Source organism: Coloeus monedula, assembly GCF_965178545.1.
Source record: "Coloeus monedula genome assembly, chromosome: 5".
NCBI classification, from domain to species: domain Eukaryota; kingdom Metazoa; phylum Chordata; class Aves; order Passeriformes; family Corvidae; genus Coloeus; species Coloeus monedula.
The window spans coordinates 22750466-22777845 of record NC_138785.1 but is presented as its reverse complement, the minus strand read 5'-3'; the positions used below and the strand labels follow the sequence as shown (position 1 = coordinate 22777845).

Genomic DNA, 27380 nt, shown 5'->3' with positions numbered 1-27380 from the left:
CCAAACTATTCTATGATTCTATACAAAATATTATGATGAGCCGGAGTGCTAAAAACCAAACCAGAAATGCTCTGAACTTCTAAGCCACATCATTCACATAATATTGCTCATCAGCATTTCAAGTGCTGTAATTGTATCACTGTATTTTTCCCCTGACGGTTTTTTTATCCTTGATCCTGCAAAAAACAACCTGGACAGACTGCTTACTCTTGGAAGTCCCTCAGGCTGTGAATAAGGCTTTTCAGAGAAAAACATATTACTCCACTGGCATTTGCTCGTGTTTGGTAAATAAGCAGATTTAGGTAAACTTCAGATTATTGTAAAGCCAAGCAGAAAGTCACCCTAAAACTAACACTTTGATGTATCACTGATACTACAGCTGAGGACTTAATAGGAACAGGTAAATTCAGTGACAAGAAGCCTGCTGCTGCTGAAGCTGATGAAGAAATCCTCACCAACTCCTCCTGCTGCAAACTTAAAGTGTCTACAGCAGCTGTTGTTGCTTTGAATTGACATACCAAAGTTACATGAAATTGCTGGGGCACTTCTAATGTGAAGCTTGAGAAAAGGGAATTATTTTTTCCCCCAACCTTGCTGAGCTCTGCTCTCCTGCACAGCTGCAGTAAACTTTGGTTTTGCTGCTTCTTACCCGTCTCACAGTAGGGATCACCATCTTCTAAGTGAAAGACATTATTGCGGATGGGGTTATGACAGGCCACACACACGAAGCAGGAAACGTGCCAAGTTTGTTTCAAAGCATTTATTACTTCCTGTGGGGATTAGAAAAAGTGTGAGGAACACATTATTTCGATGTGATGACTAGATGTGGTAGCCATGCCTCCACACTTGATTCATTTCAAGAATACTTTGTTTCCTACTGCTACGTTGAAAATGGGTTGTGCACACAAGTTCTGCAATGTTAAACTTAATGAGGTGCTTTATTTATGGTACATCTCCTTATTTTTCATGAGCAATCCTTTGGGGTTTTTAGAAGGTTTGACATAGAGTTGGACAGATTTTAACAACTCATTTGTTCACATTCTTAATTTTAATCAACATCTCACCCATAATGGTCCCCTGAAATAAGAAAAGCAGCATCCCTGCCTTCTCCTGAAGTCTGTGAAGAGTTAATCAGAAGACATCACACAGAAAATCACGACTGCTTGTGCTGTTTTGGAAGATGCTATAGTGTCAAATATGACTTGAGAATTGTGCTGCCAGAGGCCTGCATGACCCCAGTTACACAAGAATGCAGACACATTGCTGTCTGCAGTGAAACAGCAGCCGATCAGCTGGCAGGCTCAAATGAGCCATATCAGTGCCGAGTAGGATAACTCATCTTTCCATCTACATTGACGCTGGGAATATTTCAGTACTTCACATCTAGCCAAACAGTGTGTTCTTAATGCTCAGCTCACCTAAGGAGGATTATTTCTTTTTACTTCCCTCCCCCACTTCCCCCTTCATTCCCATTCCCAGTAAAAAGCTGCCAATTTAAAGCATTTTGCTCAAGAAAATTTGGTATTCGCAACAGCTACAGAACAGCTTCACAAAAACAGGAGCTGAGCTTGGAAGAGCCAAGGAAACTACAACACCTTTTCTCAAAGAGATTGAAAAGGTTCAACATTAGAAGATCCAAAGCCATATTTTGTATGTGATGGGAGCTGAAAAGGTGTGTCAAGAGTATGTTTGAAAGAATGCAGACTGGGTCAGGTAAAATGGAATTTCATTGCAGAGAAGCACTGAACGCTATGATTATTGTTCCCACCAAGAAACAGGCCGCTTGCTGGTCACTTACCCCAAGGATCTTCCTCTGGCACTTTGAACACTCAGGGGCAAAGAACTTCTCATAGCAGACCTCACAATACAGCATCCCTTTCTCTTCCACAAATCCAATGTAAGCCATGGAGGTTTTGCAGTGAGCACAATTAAACTCCTCTGGATGCCATGACTTTCCCAAAGCCACCAAGAAGGGTCCTCTGATTAGAAAGAAGAGATACTGTCAGCAAATGCACCTGGACTGGCTCCTGCAAAAGCTGTTAATAGACTTACCTGCAATAGCTCTGTGCCATTACTACACTGTTCACACACACTGCTCCATGCCTCTTTCTTCCTACAGGCCCTAAGAAAGCTCTGAGTGTTGACTGCATCCATCTCCACGGAACGATCTCCTAGAAACGTCTGCTCACAATAAACACTAATTCTTTTCACTTCACTGCATTTCAGAAATTTTGTTTAGAACTACATTAAATGCAGCACTGAAGCATCTGCTAGGGAAGGGAAGAAGGATGTTTCCCATGTTCCCAATTCCATCTACTGCAAAGAGATATTTGACTCAGCGACATGATCAGCTCTCCTATAGTCTGCATTCATATTGAGACTACAAATATTAGTAGACTTGACCCCACTAGGAGCAGATAACATCAGCTTCTTCTGAGACAAAAATTCAATCACTGTCCCTATTCAACAAGTTTCTTACAGGATAACCCATTCTAGTTATAGAACGAACTTTTTTGTATTAAAATAGGTAGATTTTTTCCTAAACACACTTTGTCTATCATTTGCAAATGCAAAATAACAATGCTTTTAATAGCATTTGTCTGGTTAATGCAATGCAGCTAATAGAAAAGAAATTCATCCATTTCTCAGTCAACAAAAGCTTCTCAGTTTGTAACTCATGAATCCCAGTTATATATCATTGTCCCTATATTTATCTAAAATATATTCAGCATGTTAATTTCTTTAGTGAACACATTTACTTTAAAGAGGTGCCTCCAAGGTCCCACCAACACTCAACCTTCCAGAATTTAGGTTTGAAATGAACTTTGTGGTTCAAGTTCATCTCCCTCACCAGATTTCCTGTTTTTGCAACACCAATAAAGATGTAATTCTTTCAAGCAGTGCTTCATTTCTTTTTTTTCCTGATCTAATACTGCAATGGAAAAAAAACCTGAAAGGTACTAATATGACAACCTGCTGCTAAATACTTTTTTCGAAACCAAGTAAGCTACAAGAACATTTTTGTGTAAGATTTTCATATGAACAAAGCAAGAGCAATAAAGAAAAAAACCCAAACAAACAAGAAAAAACCCAAACAAACCCCCCAAATCTGCCTTGAAATTTGATTATGTAGACTCTAAAATGGAAATCTAAGTGGGCTGAGGACAGAGGGCAACTTAATTAAGGATAGAGGGTGAAGACTTTAATTTCTCTTCTACATTTTCTCTGGCGACGCTATGTATTTTCAGCAGGATGAGAAGTCAAAGACAAGGGACTCAAACAGATTTAGGATAACCCAAAGACCTCGTAAAATGATAAACATGTTTAATCTGGGCCAGTTTCTTCTATTCACCTCTGTTTATTGGAGGGAACGCAGTGAAAAAGGGCTCCTGAAGGGAAGCCTGTAGCTCTTTAAGGAGGGAGCTGGGGCTGAGCGCAGCTCTCCGGCCCCCGCTCCCAGCGGATGCCTGAGCAGTGCAAACACTGACCTAACCCGATACCCTCCCACTGCTCTACAAGCACCTTCTTACATCAATGCCCTTTCAGTTATGTACTGATCAAACAATACAAGCCCTTAGGTACAACAAAGTGCCCTCAGAGCGCCGTGTCAGCACAGGCTAATTTAACAGATTCATTAACATGGGGCTGACACTAAAGACGCTCTCCCAGCTCCAGGTAGGATTGAGTTTCTGGCCATCTGCACTGAAATGATGGCTCAGTTAGCTCTGTAGTGGGAAGCAAGCATGCTAGCAACAGGAGGAGAAGGAATTTTTACATCTGCTGCGTTTAGCTCTCCAGAGTTTACAGCCCCGACATGTTGAGGTCAGCCATTCAGGACAGTGCGCAGGAACACAGACAGACCGGGAACAGTCTGAGAGTGCACCTACGGAGTTCCTTTCCCAAAGCCTCCAGACAGCTGGGGCTGTGCCCTGCACAATGTCTACGAGGTGTTCCATTAGTGGACTGGCTCCCTGTGCACACATGTCCAGAAGAACACTTTCTAAATACTATTTTACTTTCAATCAGGCCGCAGTTTAAACATGTCAAGCTGATACTGCAGCTTAATGATACCTGCAACTTAAAAGCTGCCCCAAAGCCCATGGGAAAAAAAAGAGGAAAAAAAACCACCTGCCATGTAAAATACACTAAAACATGATATTCAGAACTTGGAGGTGTTCCCAGACTCTGCATAATTTTGCCATCAAAATGATAGCTTCCAGTAATGAAAGGTATTTATTTCCTCTATTAATTTGAAAAGAACTTTAAAGTCCCAACTTGAGTAAGGGGGCAGGATGTCCACACTCATGCAAGGTGACAGGAAGGAGCTGGGGGAATACTGCGCTAGGAAGATGGCTGTAGATGGTCTTGTCCTTCCTTCCTTCACCATTTAAAAACAAAACCAATAAAAATCCCACATGCCTCTGTCAACTAGAACATATTTGTAAAAGTAGTGCTAAAATCCCACATTCCTACTGTCCAAATGGAATATGGCATGACCCAGCTGGCAACAGTTGGCTATGAATGTGCCTCTATCCCAGGCTACTCTGACATGCTGAGCATTTCTTAACAAATTTCTGGCATCGCCACCTGGGCCACATGAATGGAACTCAGAGATGAAAATCAACTAGTAATTTTTTTTTTTTTTTTGAAAGAGATTCTGATTGATTTACAAGAGTATTTGTAGAATCTTATGCTCCAAAGGATCACCAGGTACATAATTTTAGTAGTCACCTCAAACATCTGGGTTCTGCATGTAACAATGAGATTGGGACAAACTGAAAGGAGAAGTAAGCAACATACAGGGAATATAAGTGCAATTTCAATGACTTAACACTTGTAACTGAATATAACTTCTTCAGTATGGTTGTGATATATTATATTAGTAGGCCAATAATTTAGTTCCTCATGTGGCTTGTACTGTGATAGCAAGACAGAACTGAAATTTGGTGGTAGAGAGATCAAAAAGGATTTGCACATCTGCTAGGAAGGCCAATCACTTCACAGTTAACCATACAGCAGTTCTACATTCTTCGAAGTTTCTTCTTCTCCTGGCTGAAAATGCCACAATATACAATTTGTGTATAGGAGGTGCTGAAGGGAAGCACTGTTTGTACTTTTTCCCTTTTGCCTTTAAAAACAATTAAGCTTTATGAAAAGGTGACAAAGCCAAATCATCATTCAGAGCAGATGTGCCAAAGAATATGTTCTCAATGGTGATCCAGGGAAAACACATTTGGACTTCAAAGGAAGAGCCAACTCTGCAATGCAGAACTTGGTATGGCTGTCTGGGAACCAGAAGTCTTCATCAGGAAATGCCAGAAGTCTGCCAGACCGTCACAGCAAGTAGATCAAGAGAAATTTAGTTTGCCTCCAGCTTTGATTCTTTTAGACATGGAAAGAAAAGCTCACTTAATGAAGCTTTGGAAAAAACTGGAACCTTCAGACAATCACTGTGTGAATAATTGAAGATATATTAAAAAGTTATAAGTGTCTCTAAGAAAGGTTTTGGCTCAACCAGCCATGGTTACTCTATGCCTGAGTGTAAAGTAACCAATTCCAGAATGCATTTTGGCTTCAAAACAGATGTACAATGCAATGTCACTTGATCCTCCTCCTACCTTTTCATAGATAAAGCTATCACTAAGGGTATGAAGTGTAGTTATGCTAAAGCTTGAATTCAAAATGCCATCGCAGTCTTCCAAATCCACTGTATGCTGTGAACATGAGACATATTTGGCATTGATTAATGCACATCAACTTATCCTCAGAACACTCGCTTTTAATTATTGAGTAGGCATTTAACATATGAAGAAATATAAGGATTTAAACACCACCAGCAAATTACAAAGAAGTCAGATGTGGCTACCAATTACTATTCATGAAAAGGTGTCACTTACAATAGATGACAATGGCTTAAGCAGAGTCAAGTGGGGCTCTGCAGTTTGTCCTCACATATCCACTAAGGAGTAAATGCTGCTCCGCAGACCAACACACTGCCCTACTTAGAGGGCAGCAGCTCATCTCTTTTTTAAATGGGGATCAAAACAAGGAAGTGGGAGTAGCAGAAAGTGATTTAAGGGCCAAGAGAAGAGGGAAACTGCTCAGGACTGAGACCCCACAGCACAGAGCACCAGCACACCCTGATAAACCACAGCTGCTGCAAAAGGCAGTGAAGTCTCTTGTATGAAAGATGCAGCTTATAGTGCACTTTGTGTTTGGTTTAAAACTAAAATAACACTACAAAACAGAAAGTGAGTGGTTTCTTGTGTGTTATTTTCTAGACATAAATCCAAAGCCCAGAGAACAAGGACAGAATACTAAAGACAGACAGAATTATTATATAGGCCAAACTGTTCAAGGAATCAGATGAATCTCATCCCAAAAATATGTACACCTTTTTTGATATTAATCTTTGATTTTGCAATGAAGCAAAAAAATTGGATTAAGATGCATAGGTGCACCTGTGCTGGGAATTGGTGTAAGTATTTTCTATTGCTTCAAGAGAATTAGGTTCATATATTTTTATTTCCTTGATGTATACAGTGGAAGTAGGAATAACTTTTCCAAAGCATCACAGATCCATTAGTAAAGAGTCTTCTAAAATTAACCCAGTGCTAACTGAACTGGTAGTGAACTACCAGAACAGAAATCTCATGGAAGCAAACAAGGTGGACTCAGTTCACCCCTAAAGATCAAGTGATTTGCTCTAGCTGGTTCTGATGTAGAATTCAGGCCAGAGCTCAAGAGACTACAAAAACCCATGGTGGAAAGGCTGATTTTCTGTTATACTGAATGAAAATTATACAGTTTATGGAGTTCCTCATTTTTCAAAGTTTTCTAATCAAAAAAGCCTCTTTATTTAATCATGCTGAAACATAATCCACACTCTCTTAGTTTGTCCACTGAAAACACGGGACATAGATAAATAAATAAAAAAATACTATCAAAAAATCATTACTTTCCCCTTGTAGGTCAACAATACAAATGACTGAACAAGCAAGAAGAAAACATTTTTAAAGAATATATTTCTTCCAATAATCCAACTCCAATAAAATAAGACATTTCTATTTTAAGGAAGAAATAAAATGCAAGGTGGATGAAAATGAGGATGATTTGCACACTGGCAATAAAAGCAACTACAATTCCCTGGATGAGACAATCATGACTAATTCCAGAAATCACTGACTGAACAATGCAACCCAGATTCAATTCTTCCTCCATACAAAATTCTGGCTAGCGATAGGATATCTTATGGCATCAGCAGAACTTATTTAACTTAATCTCATTTGGCAAACTCTTGTTTGTGTTGCTTAATGTTTTCTATCCATGTCATACAAGTCAAGGACAATAGCTACCTTAATGTCAAAAGGCCAAAGAGCCCATCAAAGAGCTTGAAATCCAGCAATGAAGGAAATTATTATCAATCCAGTCCTAGTAATTGTTAAAACATCACTTGCTTTTCTTCTAAGGATGTTATTTTTCTTCTTCTCGAATAGAAACTACAGTTTAGAAATCAACATTTGTGACTAGTCTTTCTAAGACTATACTCTCTGGTTGGTTTCCAACTAGCTATAATTCCCAGTTCTATTGGAATGGGTGTATAAATTAAAAGTAACTTGCTTACTTTTCTTTGGTTTTACATTTACTCCATTCCATCCAGCTTTCTGGTTCTCTGTAAAAGGGACTGTAAGACTGTGACTGTTATCAGTTCACAATATTTTTTCCTCCAAAGTAGTCTCATTCTCAGTTTTGTTAGATAAACCATGCATGAAAACACTGTTCTGCATTACCAAAATGAAGCCTTAAACCACTTGTGCCTAAAGAATCAAAAACCACGAAAGCAAAACAAAGCCCTGCTGTGAGAGAGCCTGCAGGATGAATAGAATCATAGAATCGTTTAGGTTGGAAAAGACCTAAGGTCATTGAGTCCAGCTGTTCACTCAGCACTGCCAAGTCCACCACTAAGCCATGTCCTGAAGTCCCACATCTACACATCTTTTAAATACCTCCAGGAGGGTGACTCCAACACTTCCCTGGGCAGTCTGTCCACTGCTGGACAACCCTATTAGTGAAAAAACTTTATTCCTAATATCCAACCTCACATCTTAAGGCTGTGTCGTATCACTGGAGGAACATTATTTCCGTAATGATAAAAGAAAGTACTGTTGACTCTAGATAAACCTGCTGACTACTTTGAACCAACCTCCATGTCACTACAGCCTCCTCTCAAGCAGTTGTAGAGAGTGATAAAGTCCTCCATGAGCCTCCTTTCCTCCAGGCTAAACGCCTCCAGCTCCCTCTGCTGCTCCTCACCAGAGCTGTGCCCCAGAGCCTTCACCAGCTCTGTTGCCCTTCTCTGGACACACTCCAGCACCTCAATGTCCTTCTTGTCTTGAGGGGCCCAGAAATGAATACAGGATTTGAGGTGTGGCCTCACCAGTCATGAGTACAGGGGGACAATCCCTGCCCTGGTCCTGCTGGCCACACTATTGCTGATCCAGATCAGGATGCCACTGGCCTTCTTGGCCACCTAGGCACACGCTGGCTCTCGTTCAGCTGCTGTTGACCAGCACTCCCAAGTCCTTTTCTGCTGGGCAGCTAGCCAGCCACTCTACCCCAGCCCATAGAGATGCCTGGGGTTGTTGTTTCCCAAGTGCAGGACACAGAACTTTGCTTTACTCAATGTCACAAAACTGACCTCAGCCCATTGACACAGCCTGTCCAGATCCCTCTGCAGGGCCTTCCCACACTCCAACAGACCAACACTCCTGCCCAACTTGGTCACCAGCAAGTGTGACTAAGTGTGCCCTTGATCCCGGTCTGGATCACTGATAAAGATATTAAGCAGGCCATGCTCCAATACTGAGCCTGGGGAGCAACACTGGTGACCAATCACCAACTGGATTTAGCTCCATTCACCACCACTGTCTGGGCCTGGCCATCCAGCCACTTCTGTACACCCCAAAGAGCACCCCAGCAAGCAGATACACACCTAATGACTTGGTTACAGTGTGCACACATGGGAGTGCGCTTCCCCGCTGGAATATGCTCCGCCCGCTGAACCAGCGTGTCTTGCTCATTTAGCTGAGATGCTGTTGTAGCTTTTTCACTCGGGGCAGCTGTTACAGGTGATTTAATACTGTTCGATGGCCATCCACTGACAGGAGCTGCAGAAAGAACACCAAAAGCATTTAGAGGACCATCTTTCAGTACCAAGTAAATTAACTTGAAATACAAGCAACCAACAACATTTGCCTAACATCATTGTCCCGTGTATACCTACCTGCCTCCTTAAAGGAACAGATTAAAAAGCACTCATTTTCCCCTCCTCCCCCAGCAAGTTACCAAGAAAGTCCTACCTACTTTATGAGATGTCTGTGAAATAACACAGAATGGTTTTGGCTAACTCGTAGAGGTAGTGGACAAATTTCAACATGTTGAAGAAGTTAGGTAAAAGAATATACAACCTGTGAAGGCATTATTTTGTTTTAGATACAAAAGCTGAAGCCAAGAACATCAGTGTATGAACAGAGGCAGGAGAATATGACATACCTACTCAAAAAATTTCACAGTGAGTGCAGTAGATCATACATCATTACTAACACATTAAACAAGAACATACATTCAGTACAACATGTGTAGGAACTTAAACTAGAGTACTGTATAAGCAAAATACATTTCTAAATTGAAATTAAACACTGGTCTAGATCAGTGGTTTCTACCAATATGAAGCACTCCAAAGGTCATGTACGCATCCTCCTTATAGAAGTATGACACAAATAAAACCCTGACATTTTCAGATAGGTATACACTACACACTTCCATGTGTACTAAGGGTTTCAGAGTTGTAGAATAGACACAAGCTTTTATGGAGTTTGAAAAATACATTTACAAAAATGAAAGGCACAAATGATACTGTTGTAAGGGTAGCGAAGAAACAAACAGTCCTCTGCTTTTCTTTCCCCTCGATTGATATAAGTACCTTGGTAACGTACAAGCTACAGCCACATGGGTTTATGGGAGCAGTTATTCCTGTCAAGAGGAGGTATCTTTCTTTTTCAAGTACATTATAAGAAAGCCCACATTTCCATAGCCTTTTGTTTGCAACCACAGGCAAAAGAAACCTGGAGTGTTTACTTGGTGCCCTGGCTTTAGTGCAGCCTTGCTGAACCTTGTATCAGGGTGAAATTAAGACACAAGTGGGAACTCAGAGACAAACAACCAAGCAATGACTGAGACATCAGACAGTGCAGGATGATGCTTCTGCAGCTCTCCAACACCAGGGTCAAGGTATGTAGCTTTGCAAAAAATATAGTCTGTGAAGCTGATAATCTTTGGGCTACTCATCCTCTCTCATTTTTCATATCATCTTCCAGGGAAAAGATGAAGAATTGTTTCTCATTATCTCCAGTAATGTAATGCTGATCAGCCTCTGCCCTACAGAAAAGTTGCAAAACAATGCATTCCCTGCTGAAAGAGAAGTGGCACACTAATTCACAGAGAAGACAGACTTAAGCAACACAGAATCCACAGAAAATCCAACAAAAATGCCAATATTGTGCTATTTACAGAATATAGCCAAGCACTACACAATTAATCAGAACAATACCATGAATTTCAGCAACTCTCTCCTCTACTCACGTGTAGGCTAAGACAACACATCTGGAAGAGAAATCCTTTTTAACACCAATGCTTTTGTACTATTATTACACTTGGTATTAACCTGATGATACGGGTTCAATACCTGCTTTTGCTTACTCCTTCTCTGTATGAAGAAGAAATATACTCATATATATATATATATATTTTTTTTTTTTAAGGGGTTGGTTTACCAAAATTTCTCATATCAGGTCATTTCAAGACTGACATTTTTGGATCCTTTTCTGAATCTGATGTAGAAAAAGTATAACAATTCATAAGGGTTGCTTTTTTTGTTTCTTTTTTTTTTTAAAAACAAGACTATTAGTTATATTTAATATATAATTAATAAATTTGCAATATCTTGAAAAAATAACATCTTTATTCTTGAAACATTCAACATTCCTGAGTGGAAAGAATTTAGGAATAGAAGCACTTGATCTTGAACAAGTCACTCTGCTACTGTAGTTCGCTTCAGATTATAAATGACTGCTAAGCTGAAAACCAAGGAAGAGATAAAAATGAAAAAGGTGGCAGAACAGCTTTGAAGACATGAACAAAAGTGGTGTTGATTAATAGCACTTTCCTCCTCTGTCAGCACACATGGTTTTTCAATTTTCAGATCCTGTTTCACGAGAAGAGAGGAATACACACTAAACCCAAATCTGTTTGAAGACTGCTTTTGCCATAAATCAAATTGCAGCACAGCTTTTAGTGTACTGCTAATTTCTGTTTGGGTTATCCACTGAATACCAAAGCCCATTCAGACACATCAGGTGTCTCGTTTGCACTGTGTAGTTAAAAAAAGTCTTTCTGCTTGCTTAAGGGGGGAAAAAAAAGTACAAACATCACAATTGCTCCCTTTTGCTTGGTCTCATTACAGCTTTCATTACTGCTGTTTTTATGAATGATGCTTTTCCAAACACTACCTAACTTCAAAGTTACTACTGGCCAGGAGCAGAATTCGTCTACGTAAACCTCCTCTACAAAGCTGTTAGATCAGTCATTTCTGAGTTATTTAAAGCACTAAAAGGTGAGAGAAGGAGATAGTCCATCATGTTATAACAAAAACTCGCTTTTAAGCAAAACACAACAGAAACCACACAAATTAATACTGTGTCAAGTGAGAGCTGTGACCTGAGCAAAACTAACCTGGGCATTTAATGTTGAGGAAGCTCCCTGCCCATGCTCACGATTTGTGCCTACAGCATTCTCTCAAGGATTCTCTTTCTCTTTGCTAGTAATCACATGAAGACTTTGTTAGTCTCATTTCCCTCTACTCCTGTTCTGAAGTGGACTCAAGCTTCTTTCAGCTCAGATCTTTCTTCCTAAAGAAGAGGAGTCAGTCTGTTTCCACTGCCTTCAGATCCATACTCTTACTGAAGAAAATACACCAGTAAGGTACTGTAAGATCTATACCCATATCTGTATCAAATACCTTATTTGATATACTGGCTTCTTTGTAAACCTCCTACAGTTCTCTAGATTTATTTTGTTTTTCACCATAGATCACTCTCCCTTCCTCACTGCTTGATTTCCCTTAGCCTTTTATCTTCCTCATTCCCTTCTGAACACCAGCAGGAGGATAGCTTTTATTGGCCACTTCTGCCTTTCCACAGTCCACAAACACACCTTTAACACTTCAGTACTTTCACCAAAGGTTCATTACTTACACTGCAGCCCACAGAATTTTTTTGTTGGTGGTGACATTTTTGTTTAGTTAGTTTGCTTTTGATTTTGAAAAACCCCACTATTAATTCCCCACTTAAATCTATATGAATTCTCTGTACTTTCCCCAACAATATTCCTCCACTTATAGCTAGAGAATTTCAAATATTAGGTCTGTTTTCTTGTTTAGATAGAACACTGATATTTCCCATCTATTCCTTCTATTTAAACAGCAAGTTTAACACTCCGGTGGACAAGATATTTTTACTGCAGAGAGGAAGGGGATATCCTGAGTTCATGTATTCTCTTCCCCTCCTTTCTTTTCTCTATTCCCTTGGAAATCTTTCAGCTTGAAACACAACCACTTGATTTAAAAACACCAGGCCCAGAAAATTGATGTAGGTGTTTTTTTCCTTGCAATGAGAAGATCTTACCAGGGCACATGAGGAGTGCCAAAGGAGGTACAAATCTTTACACCCAATCTAAGTGAAGGCCTCTCAACACTTGGCAACTGGTCTGAGCTCTCCTGTAGTCTGTGCTTTATACTTTCCTTTTTATATTTTACATACATGATCAGCAGCTTTGTTCTCAAGGAGTGCTGGGGAGACAGATGCCCCAGTACCCAAGATCTGTCGAGATGCAGGCACATTTTTAATTGCAAATGGTGACCGATTGGGAATGGGAAAGGAAATCAGCTTTTTGACAACGCAATCTCACCCCACATTTTCCTGTTGCACCTTTGTTGCTCGAAATGGGACAAAGCGCAGCAACTTTTGTGGTGGTCTGAAGATTTAAAACTAAAATAAATAAATACAATTAATTAATAAAAGAAATTATTTATAAGAATTATACACTCCAATAGGAACTATTCTGACCTGAGTACCAGAGAGGTTTGGGTACTCTGCAAGTCATGAGAAGCTGTCTGTGGCCAAATTTTGGAGTTTTGTAGGCTTCACTTCACTCTTTTTAATGAAACATTCTAAAGCACTGTTGATCTGCACTGATGTATTGTCACTGCTGGTTTTTTTTCTAAAACCTACAACACTCTGTACCTGACTATTAACTTTCTACGTTATTAGGTTTAAGTTTAGCAAACCCACGGTGTTTGCTTTCACTAAAACTCCTTGGTATGGCTAGTTTAATATTTAACAATCTTTCAGGCAGGGTAAAGAACTACCTTTTTTTTTTCTTTTTGAAAAATCCCAGTGTGACTCTGCCCTTGTTAGTCTAACAATAGGTTGTTCCATCGCTGAGCACATGGATAACTGCAAACACTGCTGAAAGGTTTGGAAGACAAAGGGAGAAAGGTGGATACGCAGTGGTGCCAAAGTCACTTTGACAGAGGTTCTCTGGTGCGTAGCAACAATACAACAGCCTGAACTGTTTAACGCTCACTTAAACATAACATCAGCCTTCATGTAATATCTATAAATAACAATGCTACTTGAAGTGGTGGGAGTGCCAGAACTTCATTTTAAAGTGTTCTAACTCAGTGATTTATACCCTGCAATCAAACTACTGTATTATAAATGGAAAATACAAAGCTTCATACGTCCAATTTTCTGACTTTTCTTAATATATTTGTAGTATAAGAAATCTTCCTGTTCCTTCCCTCAAAAGCAAACAGATGGCCGGATGAAGCAACGTGTCTGAAAAGCTCTGCTGTCAGCTCACTGCACTGGCTGTATGTAACACCCCATCCACTCCCAGGCCTGCACGAAATCACACAAGTTCAGTGCAGAATGCTACAGGACAAGTATAAGGTGAGAAAAAACAAAACAAAACCTCAAAATACTCCCTCCCTCCCCCCACCACCAAATACAAAGCTCAACCCCCATATTCTGTAGTTGCTTCTTTTGTTTCTTATGAAGTCTTGGAAATACAGTCAGAGCTAAACTCCTTTTGCTGATTAAAGGCAGAACAGGACGGATTAAACCATTATCATGTCTTTAAATGCCGGGTGAAAGCTGGTATGCACCCATGGAAAATCAAAACAGGTGCCACCTTGGCCCCATTTCAACAGCCCCTGCAACTAGAGGGAATAGTTCCTGCGTTAGTAACCAGCCTTTCAACTGGAAAGGCTCCGGGTAAATTAGCTGTAAAGCATCTTAATTAAAATGAGTATGGTGGTTTTGGCTCACTCAGCCTGTCTCCTTCTGATTTGTAACATCACACACCGTTACAAATTTGGCACAACTGGCGCTGCTTTTATCGAAAACACGACTCCAGAAGAAAGAGAAAACCAAGTCCTGTACTACAGTGTTCCATTTCTCTGCAGTGTGAGTACAGAAACCCATTCGGTAGCTTTCTGCAGATAAGATTTTGCCTCCTTTTAGCTCCTATTCTCGACAGCTTGACTATGCCTGCAGAGAGCACATCTGTCCAGTCTCATTTTGATTGTCTGCCACTTTCATGACGCTGATGTTTAACACTGAATTCAAAGTAAGAATTTACCAGAAGAATACTGGCTTTTCATTTGCTGAACAAATATTAGGCATAATTCTTGGATGTCCTACACGTGTGCATCTGAACAGGACGCATCACTGCTCTGAGCTGGTGCTAGCTAATGAAGAGGAACTGATCTGGCAAGTCAGTCTGTGACAAGAAGTTGATTTTTAACAAATCAAAGACAATGACCACCTGATTTTGGAAGTCAGTGAATGTTCTTACTTGATGTGTGTGAAATAACCATAGAGCCAAAAAAAATCTCTGCATCTCTGTTTAAATGAACACAGAAAGAAACATGCATCTGTCCAACTAGCGCGAACAATTCAGTGCGCAGCTTGGTGCAATTGCACGTGAATTTGGTGAAACCAAAACACAGGAAAATTGTTTAACACCACGTTTGTAACAGAAAAGCTGAGTTCCTATTCACCAGATCCTGTAGTGAGGTACACCAGTCCATTCTGTCTCTAAAAAGCAAGTGGTACATTTCTGCATCATTACTATGATCTGCCCCTTCTTAAAGATAAACGTTCAAGTTTTAGGAACACACTCATTTTTTCAGCAACTCTACAGGAGTTACAATTTCATACTGCCATCAAGTTAAGGTTAACATTTATAAATTACTCTGGTTTCACAATGGGTTTTACTTGGCTAAGTGACTTCACATTAATTAACTTGTAAGAACAAACTCTTGTGGTTTGCTGTCAAATGATGATATAATAATTTACATTAGATGAAAAATTAATTACCATAGTCCATAGACCAGGATCAGAAAGCTTCTGTGTTTTGACCTGTCAATCATAACACTTTTACAGACAAGGCTTTCTGCTTTCATGAATGGTGACTACATCATGGAGCAGCAATCTCTAACAATCTTTTTCAGTGAAAAATAGTGGAACTGTTTATATTTTGAGACCTACTTTTAACAGAGGCCTTACCAACAATAAAAGAATTTGTCTTGATGACTAGCAATGTTAAGCCAGTTTTTTCTGCATATTCAGACCATGGTCCTCAATGGGCAAGTAGCTTCTTCAACTCCTATAATTAGTCCTGCCATTAAATTCCTGTTCTACAAAGGAAACATATTAGTATGAGAAAACCCTAAAAAAAAAAACCTGCAGAACTTTATGAACACAGTAATAATGACACAATAGTTTGGTTGCTTTTTCCATGCAGAAATATTCCCAAAGCTATTAACTGAACTTACCCAGCCAGGGCAGCCTGTAAGATCAACAAAATTGATATATGGGCTGGACCAATTACAAACAAAACACAGAAAAGCAAAGGTGACAAGGATGAAAAGTGCTGCAGTCCATCCCTTTATGGTACTCAATTCCTTAAGGACTTACTGGCAGTACAAGCATTTTGTGATAGCGCATTGTATCTCGGTGCCTTCCTCCCTCTCCACAGCTCCATACTGTTTGCCCTGATGGCCAAACTCCACAGTTTGATACAGTCTACATTTTAATCCCATTTTCTCCACATAAATAAGTAGCAGAATAAGTAGCAAGGAAGGAAACAAAGACTCAAACTGCCAGTAGAGCAGGATGTCAAGTCATGCCTAGGAGCAGGCTTGCATTTTCTTCTGCTCTTAAAATTCTAAAATTATTGCAGGAATGGGATATAAAAAAGAAAATGCAGCAAGAAAGCTAAGGATAACTCCAGAGGAGGTAAATGCAAGGCTACCAAGTACACTTCAAGAAAACAACTTCAAGGAAATAGCAGAAGTTTTAAAACAAACTTGTCTGGGGAAGCACTTTTTATGTGCTGGCAGTCAGTTTCCAAGTGTGTTCCCTCAGCTGAAGGGAGCATGTGCTTAACACATGTGCTCGCTCAGGATTAGGCAACTGACAGTTGTGCATATTGCAGAATATGCTGACATTCCCTAGCAGCTCCCCTGGAAGGGGATTATATATCCCAGTGATACCAGGCTGAGAGAGACCCTGGGAATAAGGAAACTGGCACATCTGAGTAAAGGGTCACTTAAAACACAAGCTTTGAACGCTTCTACTACAAACCTTCCCCATCCCATTCTTCTAACTCAGCTGCAAAGCCTAAGAGGAACAAAGGGCGTCAACTGCAACGAAACCCTCCTTTCCAAGAAGCAAACCAGCCTTTCTGGCCACCAGAAAGCTGTAACAGCCACCAGCTGTAACAGCTTCCCACAGGCCCCCTGCCATCCCACGGGACCCCAGCAAGCAAAGCAGGATGCTGCCTGCCCAGCTCCTGTACTGGAAGGCAGGGTGTGGTACTGGCAGTGCTGTGCCTGGCACACAGCCCCTATGGTCCCCACTGCACCGGCAGCTCACCCCCCAGCAAGTGTTAGGCAGATGCTGGGAAAGAGAAGGCAATTTCATGTGAGAAATGTAACACTGGAAGTCCTGACCGTTTCTGACCATCACAGAGCCTGCTACACTTTCCACAAGAACAGCTCCTCTCCTGGACTAACTCCGGTTGGTGTAGCTGTGCTTACTGGGCAATTATACCTTCTGAAATGGTCCTGGCAGTTTCAATTTGCCACGGTGCTATTCACTTCCTTTCAAGTCGCCGTGGAATGTTACAGCATGCTGACAAGCAGCTGCCATCTCGAACCCACAAGGTGGCTGCATGGTGGTGGCGAGCGAAAGCCATTCCTGTGCATGCACCATGTCCTTGCCCAGGACTAGAAAATGCTTTGGGGGTCCTTGGGGGTGAGCAATGCTACCTAAGTGTAGAGTAATGGTTAGTTATCAAATAGCTCACTGCAATGAAGCTAGGGAGCTCTGGGTTATTTAATTTTTTTAATTTAACATAATCTTGTAAAAAGCTTCTGCCTCTGGTGGGTGAGTAGAGCTTCACAGCTCAACAAAAATGAAGTGCTAACTATTATAAATTCCAGTCTGTGCACATAACACACAATAACAGTGTGCTCTTACTTGTTTCGACAAAGAAAAAAATTGAAGCCTACTGAGCTTCTTACCCATGCCTTATAAGAAAGCGTGAGGCAGCCACCCCTCATTTCCTCTACCAAACAACTGAGGAATCCTGTAATATCACGATTTTATTCCAAGGAGGAACAAAACCTCTGTCACCTTCATGCAGGGCAGCTAGCATATAGCTAGCATAGCATAGGTACTCCAAGAATGGCCCACACAGCCAATGAGGATAATTCAGGCCCAAAGGTGTTATCATTGTGAGACCACTCAGATCATGACTGACTGTTTTAGGGAGAAACCCAATCCCTGACGCATATCCAGGTTCTATTTCATCCATTCAATTTTAGACCATCTTCTTGCCAGGTCACGAAACAGCTCACACCTCACTTACAACAAAATCCCTCTGGCACCTTCAAGCATCTCTGCACAATCTCAGAAAAAAAAATTAAATCAACAGATCACCCCAAACCAAAGGCAAAAAAAAGCCATAATACTTCTGTTAAAAAAAAACCAGTCTCTGGGTGGCTCATCGGAGAGAGAGATTCCAGCTAATAACTGAAAAGATGCTGTCTACCCAAATGACATACCTCCATAGTCAGATAGCTTAATAAAATCACTGGTAATCTTCATGTCACACCATCAATCAGCATCTTACAGCTTCCCCAGGCACAAACAAAATCCTATGACACGCCTGTTTTGCTTTGGAAACAACTTGGTGTTATATACAATATTCATTAGAAGGGTGAATGGTATCAAAGCTACAAAACTGTGCTCCCAATACATTTCTGCTATTAATAGCATACTGGTATACATTTAAATAAGACTGTATCTTCCTTCTAATTATTTCCTAAGGTAGACTTCAGCTATGAAATCAAAGGCATCTTTTTGTCTAAAACTTCATCAGGCCTACAGCCTATGAAGCCAAATTTTGTTTGGCCTGGGGACCACCGGCAATTTTACTTTAAGGAACACTTTATGCTCACAGACTGCAAACAAACAGCAGAACTGAAGTCCAAGAATTCTCTGAAACACTTGTAGTCTTTGTTTTTCTTCAATATCTGACTTATTTTATCAAAATATTCAATTATCGAAAGCGTTTTACCTGTCAGACTGCTGTCCACCTACAAGAGACAAGCACAGACTGGCTTCGCATGGCAGTGGGTGTCTCCTCATGTTGTTAAGATGCAAATGATAACTGAAGCTCCTCTGGCATCTGGGACATTGTACCTTCTCCCACCCTGTTAATTCCCAGCCAGTTGCCATTCATACTGCTGCATTATCTTCCCTGCATTCTCCAATTTTAGGGAACTCTGAGACTTCAATGCCTCCTTCTCCTACAGCTTTTATTTCTGGTTGCCCCAATATTTTTGGGGACAGAGAACGGCTTTCCTTCTTTGGAACTTAAACAGTGCATCTCAGAACCCTACATCAAGACAGCACAAAGCTGACATCCTCATGACCATTTCTTTCCACCAGCTTCTCTACCAGTATGAACATTTCAAGCTTTCTTTAAGCTATTCTGGAACATAACAACCAGAATTCTCCATCTGGCTTTCCCTCTCACCTGCCTACTTGGTATTTCTGATGTAAAAAAAACAAAAGATATTTCCACATTATGCAAGAGCATGGGCATAGATTTTCAGAGTACTACAGAATCAAGTGTAGCTTAATCAATCTCTTTAAATCTTTCTCCTTCATGAACATCTTTAAAAAAAAAGGCTATTTCAAACATTTGACTCCTATTAATACTAGAGTACAGTAGTAGGATTTAGGAGTGAAACCCCTACCAACATACTAAAAATGAGTGTGGTACTACAGAAACCCCAAACTGATGGGTGGGTTCTATGCAAAGAGAAATAATTAATCACTTGGCGAGACAGAAAGTTATATCAAACATGAAGCAAAATCAGTCACTTAGAAAAATGAAGGATTATCACATTCCCACGAAAATTTGCCTTAAGCACACACGCTACCAAAAATGTAACTTTAAAAAGAGTTGGGGCTTCTGTTGTTACTGTTCACTTTGGTGGTTTTTCCCTGTCTAATGCCAGCTAACTCAAAGAAGTGAAGCAATGCTAGAATTAAACTGATTGAAATTTTAAAAAGTCTTTACCTTGCCCTCAATAGTAGACTCACTATTTGCCAGGGAAGTACAGCAATGACAGTGCATTGCCATCTTGAGGCTTCCTACAGAAGTGCACATCTCAACCAAAATACATCGGCTTCTTACCAACCACAGCAGTCATTTAACCAGAAGTGCCAAAGCCATTATAAAACACGCAGCATTAACACCATATGTTTTTTATTTTTATGCCCGGTCCTCTACAGTTCCATTTTGGGACTGGAGATACTTCTAAAAAGGGAAAACCCTTAACATAGAACAAAAACAAATAAACAAATAGAGCTATTTAGCATACATGATCCTGTCAGAAACAGAATCATCTCATATTAGCAAGAAAAATCTGAGGTTAAAGCTTAATTATGATACAGATTTCCCTGATCCTTTGAAATTACTACACAAGCTTAATTCAGCACCAAAGACTGATTCAGCTTAAAAGATTACCCCAAGTAACTACTGCACGTAATACTATAAAAACATAAGTACACAGTTACACATATAAACATATCTGTATTATGTAATAACATAGGAGTGCTCATAAAGAAAACAGCATGCTTTCCAGATAGAAGACATTCTGGCGTGGGTTCAAAGGGGTAGAAATCACCAAAGTACATTCAAAGGTAGTAGCTATGTGAATTGTCCTTGCAAGAACTTTTACACAAATCTCTGTAACACAAACCTACGCAATAATCTGGCACCCTGCTCAAATAAAACCTACAGATGTTAAATACATAAACACTCTAATGCCTCAGCCTTTTTTATCCTTTTTTTTTTAATTAACTAGTACTTTTGAAAAGATCACTTGGAAAACACATGTCTATTGATAATATCAACATGTTTTAATATTCCTACCTGAAATAGCATGGAATGTGCTTGAGTCTACAGTCACATGGGAAGCTGAAACCAAGCTGAAACTGTGACGTGCATATGTATAATTGATTGGTATAAATGCTTTTACTAGATGTGTGAGGCATCTGATTTTGCTTGTTTGTGAAACCAATTACATCTATGAGGCTACTTATAAAGGGCTAGGGTTTATTAAAATGGCTAAATTGGTTTTTCTTCTCCTCTTTTCCAAGCAAACTGGCCTGTACTCAAAACCCACAAACAGTCATTTGAAGCCTGTTGTTTTTACACCCATGGTGAAGTCTGTTTTCCTGAGCCATCTAGAGGTCTTTAGGTGAACAAGAAAAAGCCTCTCTGGAAGTTACCTGCTTGGTTTGGAGGCTGCCAGCCCTTGGCAGAACCCAGGGGTGCTGCTGGCTTGAGGACTGCGGCAGGTGCGGTGCTGGCAGGAGCAGGTCTCACATCCACGTTGTCCTGGCAGGCAGGGACGCTCCTCACCGGGGCAGGCTGGGCAGCTTCCAGGGAATCACTGTTCAGAAACAAGGGAAGAGTAAACAAATGCCTCTTGCTAGAACAGGAGAACTTGTGAAATGGAGATGTGGAGTGACATTCCCTCACCCCAGTGCAACAAAGCAGTACCCACTGGTCTGTCATCACCAACAATGCTGTGGTAGTTACACCCTGATGCTGCTTTTTAAGAACTGGACACTTGAGTAAGGTCTGCCAAATTCAATATAATCAACTAAACCCCTTCACAATTTTCATTTTAAAAGACTTTAGTCATTAAGCAACATGCACAATATTTTATATTGCCTCTTTAGAGCAGTTTACAGCTGCTTTTACATTTTAAGGGTTGGCAGAACTCTTTTAGGCTCTTTAAAAACATGCATGATGAAAACTGAACTTAATCACAATTCACATGGAATGAAAGTAGCCACTAATTACACTGCTAGCAAGAAAATTTTTCATTTCTTACTTGTGTTTGGGAAGCTGAAAATAAGTATTTTTATTTAAAATATTGAAAGTAGAGGAGCAACTACTAATGAGGGTCATTTGCAAAACAAAAGGACACCAAAACCAGGAAATTAACAACATTGTGAAATACAGCCAAATACATATGTGAAATACCATTCCAAAAACATATTTTGCACAATTTGGAAACCCATCAGTAACACACTAGAAGCCTTGTATTGAGGAAAAACAAATTTATAGCACATGTGCTCCATGCATATTTCACCAGGGTCATTCCCAGAATTGCAGATTGTGCCAAGTTCGTGAAGTAAAAATCCATGAGCTATTTTTACTTTACAAGTGTTGCACATGCACAGTATTGCCTTGCCCATAGGACACGCAACAACTTGAACACACCGTGAGGCCAAAACACAGGTTCACAACCTTGATTTTTTTTTCACCTCTAGATTTACAGGATAAATAATTCATGCATTTAGAATCTTCTTCCAGGTAAGGGATAAAAAAAAATATTTACAGTTAAGAGAATAAATCTGAATGCTCAGTTTAATGAGTAACAGCTATGGCAATTGTAGAGTTTTTGTAAGAGCAGTAGCTGCGCTGAACCGGCACTGGTGGATTTGCTGTATGCAGTGTGCACAAGCCCAGTGAAGCACAAAGTGAGACCTTGCATTCCATTATCTTCAAATGAAAAGATATTTAAAGACATTTGTATAGCTCAAATGGAGGCATTGAAGGTACAACATTAGATTCCTCTGAAACTCATGATCCCAGTCCTTGTTACAGGCAGATTTTGAGGCAGTGGAGATACAGGGCATAAAAGTGCTACTGCAGACTGAAAGAAAAAGGATAGGAAAGTAACCTCTGATGTGAAGCAGCAGCTCAGTGGTTGAAGATGACAAGGTAGTTTAGGATTGGCTTCCACAATGAAAAAAGTGTACATCTGCAACTTCATTGTTACAGAAACATCCTTCTGTACTGCTGAATGTATTTGACATGTAACCCATCAAATCCATTCCAGGCCAGAGCCCCACTGCAACTGTAAGAATTCCTTGTTAACACTGTTGGTGCTAAAAAAAGAAAGTTTCCTTCTTCTCCGTCCAAGAGGCTCATTACTGCTTGTCAAATAACTTTTCAAGTCTAGCACCTCTTTACTGCCTTTGTCTGGAAGATATAAATCATAAATAATACAAATCGTCTGTCAGAAATAAGAAAGTCCTGCTGAGTCAGCAGCTCTCTTTTACAGCAGAGGCTACTGGACAAGCAAAAATGGATTTCAGACAAGCAGAAAAGGTACCCTCCAGGGAGAAGATGGCAAGGAAGCAGATTGATGGAGGCCCACATGGCTCATTGCAGTGCTGATTGGAAACTCTACCACTGCCATTTTTGTGGTTGAATTCTACTGCTTGAGAATGACGCGGCCTGCTAGTTCCTGAAGTTGGAGACACTTAGGCTTTCATCAGAAATTAGGTGAAATCCTAATGATCCCAAACTAAAAGACAATTATAAACCCAGGTATAAGCTACCTCTGATTTTTTTGATCACCTCTGGAAGCTTATGTGCCAGGACCCTGAAGCAAGAAGCTTCCCAAGGGAAAAGCCTGAAGCCATCACTCTGACAGAGAGGATCTTGCTGGCCTCAGGGCAAAACTTCTGACAGGTCTTGGACACCCTTTGTATTGTGCATCTGTTTCTTTAAATCAAAAATTGAATAAACTCAAGCCACCACCAAAGCCTGTTAAATTAACAGACAGGCTGCTACTGCAGCTTGGCAAGTCTCTGCTGTGTGATACTGCCCACCTATGGCGGGCTGCACAAAACAATGCACCATTTTTCTGGAATTACAGCCTCCAATCACACAGTTGGCTGGGAGTGCACATGCAGTGTTCTCTGCAGAAAGACAGATCCATCTTTGTCTCACTTGCAAAGATTCACTGCACCCTCAGGAGCATCTCCCTCATGAGACGTTCAAACTTTTAAATGCTGAACTTCAAATTCATGCTGCAAAGTTCATTCCTCAACATTCTACTTCATGTTTTTCTACACTGAGAAACACTCAAACTCCAGTTATTTTTATTCAACTTTATAAATTTAGTGATGGATCTTTCCAGAAGCACACTTATCTTCTACAAGTTGCTGTACAACGCCCACAATTAGCCCCACTAATATTTTGCAACTCACTAGGATATTGTACAGTAATGACCCAAGTTTCACCATCTAGAAAACACATGATTTGAAGAGACAAAAAAGTAGACTGAAATTTAAGAAAATATATGTGGTATGGAAGAGAGCTCCCACCTGCTTTTCAGTGTCATCACTAGGAAACTGAGGGAGGAATGATAAACCTTATGTATTTACCAAGTTCTGTGTGAGTACTTTCTCAGACTTCGCGGCTGACACTCATGGGTCAGCTTCAGGTCAAGAACATTTCCATGTCAGAATACTTGTACTATTATTAATGACACACCTACCTTCTGCCTCTAGCATTAACATTTTAACTCTGTTCCATAACTCTTAAACTACTCCTTCTCCACCTGATGAATACTTACAGCAAGAATCAAAGTTTTCCACAATGAAAACGAATGCAACCAAGACTCACATCCCTGCAAGCCAACATTTCCTGCAAGATGTGAATGCTCTGCCTTCAAGCTTTGGGCAAAGGATTTTAACACTGCAAGAATGAAGGAACAGTGAAACACAAGTCTGTCAGACTCAGTCTAGTGTCCTGAAAACCCATGAGGAGTTTGATTAATAACCTATGGGAAGATTAATCAAAATAATTCTGGAAGTGTGTTGCAAGGGAAACAGATTGCAAAAACAGCCCAAGAAAAATGTCTGGCAAAGAAGCAAGCCAAAGACACCTCTCTATTTTTCACATATGCTAGCTTATGCTTAACAGACACTCCTGAAATTCCATGGAGAGCAGCTCCTACCACACAGTGGAGCCTTATTCTATCAGACTAAGTGTGTGCATGGAAAACAAACAAATTTCTGGGGAGGCAGTTGGAGGCTTGGGGGGACACACAGGGCTCCAGTGCCAGTGCTAACTTTATTCAGAGCTCACAAAAGGCTCCTCAGACTTACCCTGTCTCCTGGTCAACAAAAGCACTGTAGAAACTGGCAAAAAAACCCTAAAAAAAGCAAGTAATAATTCCTCCTTCTGCAACAGAGGAAGTGGGTCCAGGTCACACATGATGTAAGCACCAGTTTTCAGAGACCAGGCTGAACACATTTCAGAGGCATTTAAAGAAATTTGCACTGGAAAATCCTTCTGAATGTATTTAGAGGTTTTGATGCTCCTCCCGCCATACCCCCCAAGAAACCCCAAACACACAAAAAATCCCACGAAAAACCCCAAAATCCCAACCAACGAACCAAAAGAACCCCAACAAAATAAACAAACAAAACAGAGAAGGAAAACACATGGTCTGGAGCTATAGATGCCTAAACCTCCCTCCATCCTTCTATGGCAACTCCTATATAATGCTGCCTAGAATTTGTTCACACAAACTTTAGGGAAGTTAATAATGTGAAATGTTGCTATCAGCCAAAGGATAACCTACTAAATAACTGAAAAGGAATTGAGCCTGCAGTCACGTAACTTCTAAGAGCATTGAAGTGATAACAAGGACCAAGTCTCTTGGACTTTCCCAAGCAGGTTCAAGGGATTTGGCTGGACTTTCTCCTTATGCAAGCCCAAGACACTGGCTATCCATCTGTAAAAATTATCAGCTGAGCCCTGAGATCAGTGTGATACATCAGTATTTTACTAACAGTTCTGTGGATATAAATGATAGCTTAAGTAGCTTGTTAAACTAACTTGTTCTGCTGTCCAGAACAACTGTGGGAGTAAGGAACCCTGTGGTGTGAGGAAATCCAGTGACAGGACAGGTCATGCAGTATCTAAGGGACAGTTTGTAAAGGCTTTCTTCAGATAGCCAGGAATTGGATCTCAGGTCTCAATTAGGTCACACAAATCATGTGATATATTTTGTCCAGTATCAAAATACACAATAGCTGAAGATATACATATATGTAGAAAACCAGAAAAGGTAGGTATGAGAATGATGACAAAACTCCATGAACAAGGGAAATACAGATTGCTTTTTGCAAGGGTTTTCTGATGTAACAATAGAGAAACTGAATACAAGAAGGACTGAGTGCTGACCTTGTTCCCACCCCTACTACAAAGCCCGTGGTGTCAGTCAGTGTTTACATTTCGTGTTAACCTAACAGTGCTCCAGTATCCTGCAAGAAAGAAGAAATGCAAAATAAAGTAATAGAAAGAAAGAGCAGAGAAAGTCATCTGGGTGGAGGTATTTCTGTATCAAATTAACAGGAAGGAGTATGTAACCCTTCTGTAAGCAGTGCTCTATACACAGAAATAACTCAAAGCACCTTTCAGAGTAAGTATTCTCTCAGAGTTAACACCAGTGCTCATCTCACAAGGCCAGACTACCATTTTTTTAAAGGAATTGAATGCAGCATAGTATAAGGTAGGTAAACCAAAAGCCATGTCAAAAACAAAAGGGCTGCCAACACCCATTCTTGCTAGTGTTTCCCAAAATTTCACAGTGTTTCTACCTTGAGATTTAATTTTAAGGCAGAGCTCCAATTCTTGGACATGCAAGATATTAAATACATCATTTCCTGTACTGCATATGTGTCGTTTGTTAAAAAACACACAAGCCCCATAAACTCAAGAACCCCTGTTGCCATTAGGATGAAACACTTAGCTTAGTGAAAGATTGCATAGCTGCTCTACACCCCAAGAAAGCACATTACAGAGGAGTCTGGTGGGGAAGAAAACATGTGGATGTTCATCACCATTACAGGCCAGTTCCTAAGTCAGAAAAAGGTCAAGTACTCTGGCAGCTACCCAGAACAGAGCAGTTTAAGACAGCCAGCTTTTTGGAGCAGAGACAGTGAAGTGAGAGGCAAAAAAGGGAAATATTTCTGGAGCAACCTTACTGCAGAACAGAATCAACACCCTGCTTTTGTTACAGCTATAACCTTCCTGAGTTTGTCTCCAGAGATAATGCAAAGAAGCCTAAGCTACCTTGGTAAAATAGATTCATTACCTTTTCATGGAAGTTACAAAAGATATGAAAGAGCCAGAAAACTCCAAAGCAGTTTATTCACTTGGCTTTCTTGGTTGAGCCAAATGTTCTTTTGAACAAGTTAGTCTACTGCATTCTGTCATATACTTGTCTCTTTAGTTATGGGACATAAATTTCAGCTCTCTTATCAACTGTTTTATTGTGGGATGAAGTGAGCTGCCATTTAAAACAACTTTTCAGCATTACATTCATTTACATATCAGAGTATGTCACTAGATGGATTGTAATGCAAAGACATTTAAATACCTAGTTTCTCACACTCAATGGGTGCATTTCTCTCAAATCTATTATTTTTTTTCCTGACACAATTGATTAGTTTTGCTTCATCTTTGTTGATATTCAATAAGAATATGTAGTTACTGACACGACGTTTATCTTCTTTTATCTCCTTTTCCTACATGTTTCTCAAGCCATACAGTAAAGGCTGTGCTCCTTTATTCAAAAGGACAACACAGCACAAAGCTTTGTTTCTTCAGCTCCATCTACTGGTAACCTCTCCTTCCTTACCAGTGCCAGCAGTTCAGGACTAAGGATGATAATATGGAAACCAGAAATCATTACCCTCATTTGTTGTATGCTATCTTCAGGGCAACACTGGCTATTCCTGGAAGAATCCTTTTTAAAATGCAGTTTATGCAGAGCGTAACTTAGACTAACTCTC

At 40.2% G+C, this 27380-nt stretch overlaps 1 protein-coding gene across 1 annotated transcript in view; it reads right to left on the bottom strand.

Moving 5' to 3' along the window:
* Positions 1-27380, bottom strand: part of LOC309573115 (PDZ and LIM domain protein 5-like) — a 43373-nt gene that overhangs the window by 7722 nt on the left and 8271 nt on the right. The window contains exons 5-8 of the mRNA XM_082281798.1: positions 20997-21160; positions 8993-9167; positions 1799-1979; positions 650-770 (exon numbers count right to left, since the gene is read on the bottom strand). Coding sequence (XP_082137924.1) covers positions 650-770; positions 1799-1979; positions 8993-9167; positions 20997-21160 — 641 coding nt within the window. The remainder of the gene's footprint in view (positions 1-649; positions 771-1798; positions 1980-8992; positions 9168-20996; positions 21161-27380) is intronic.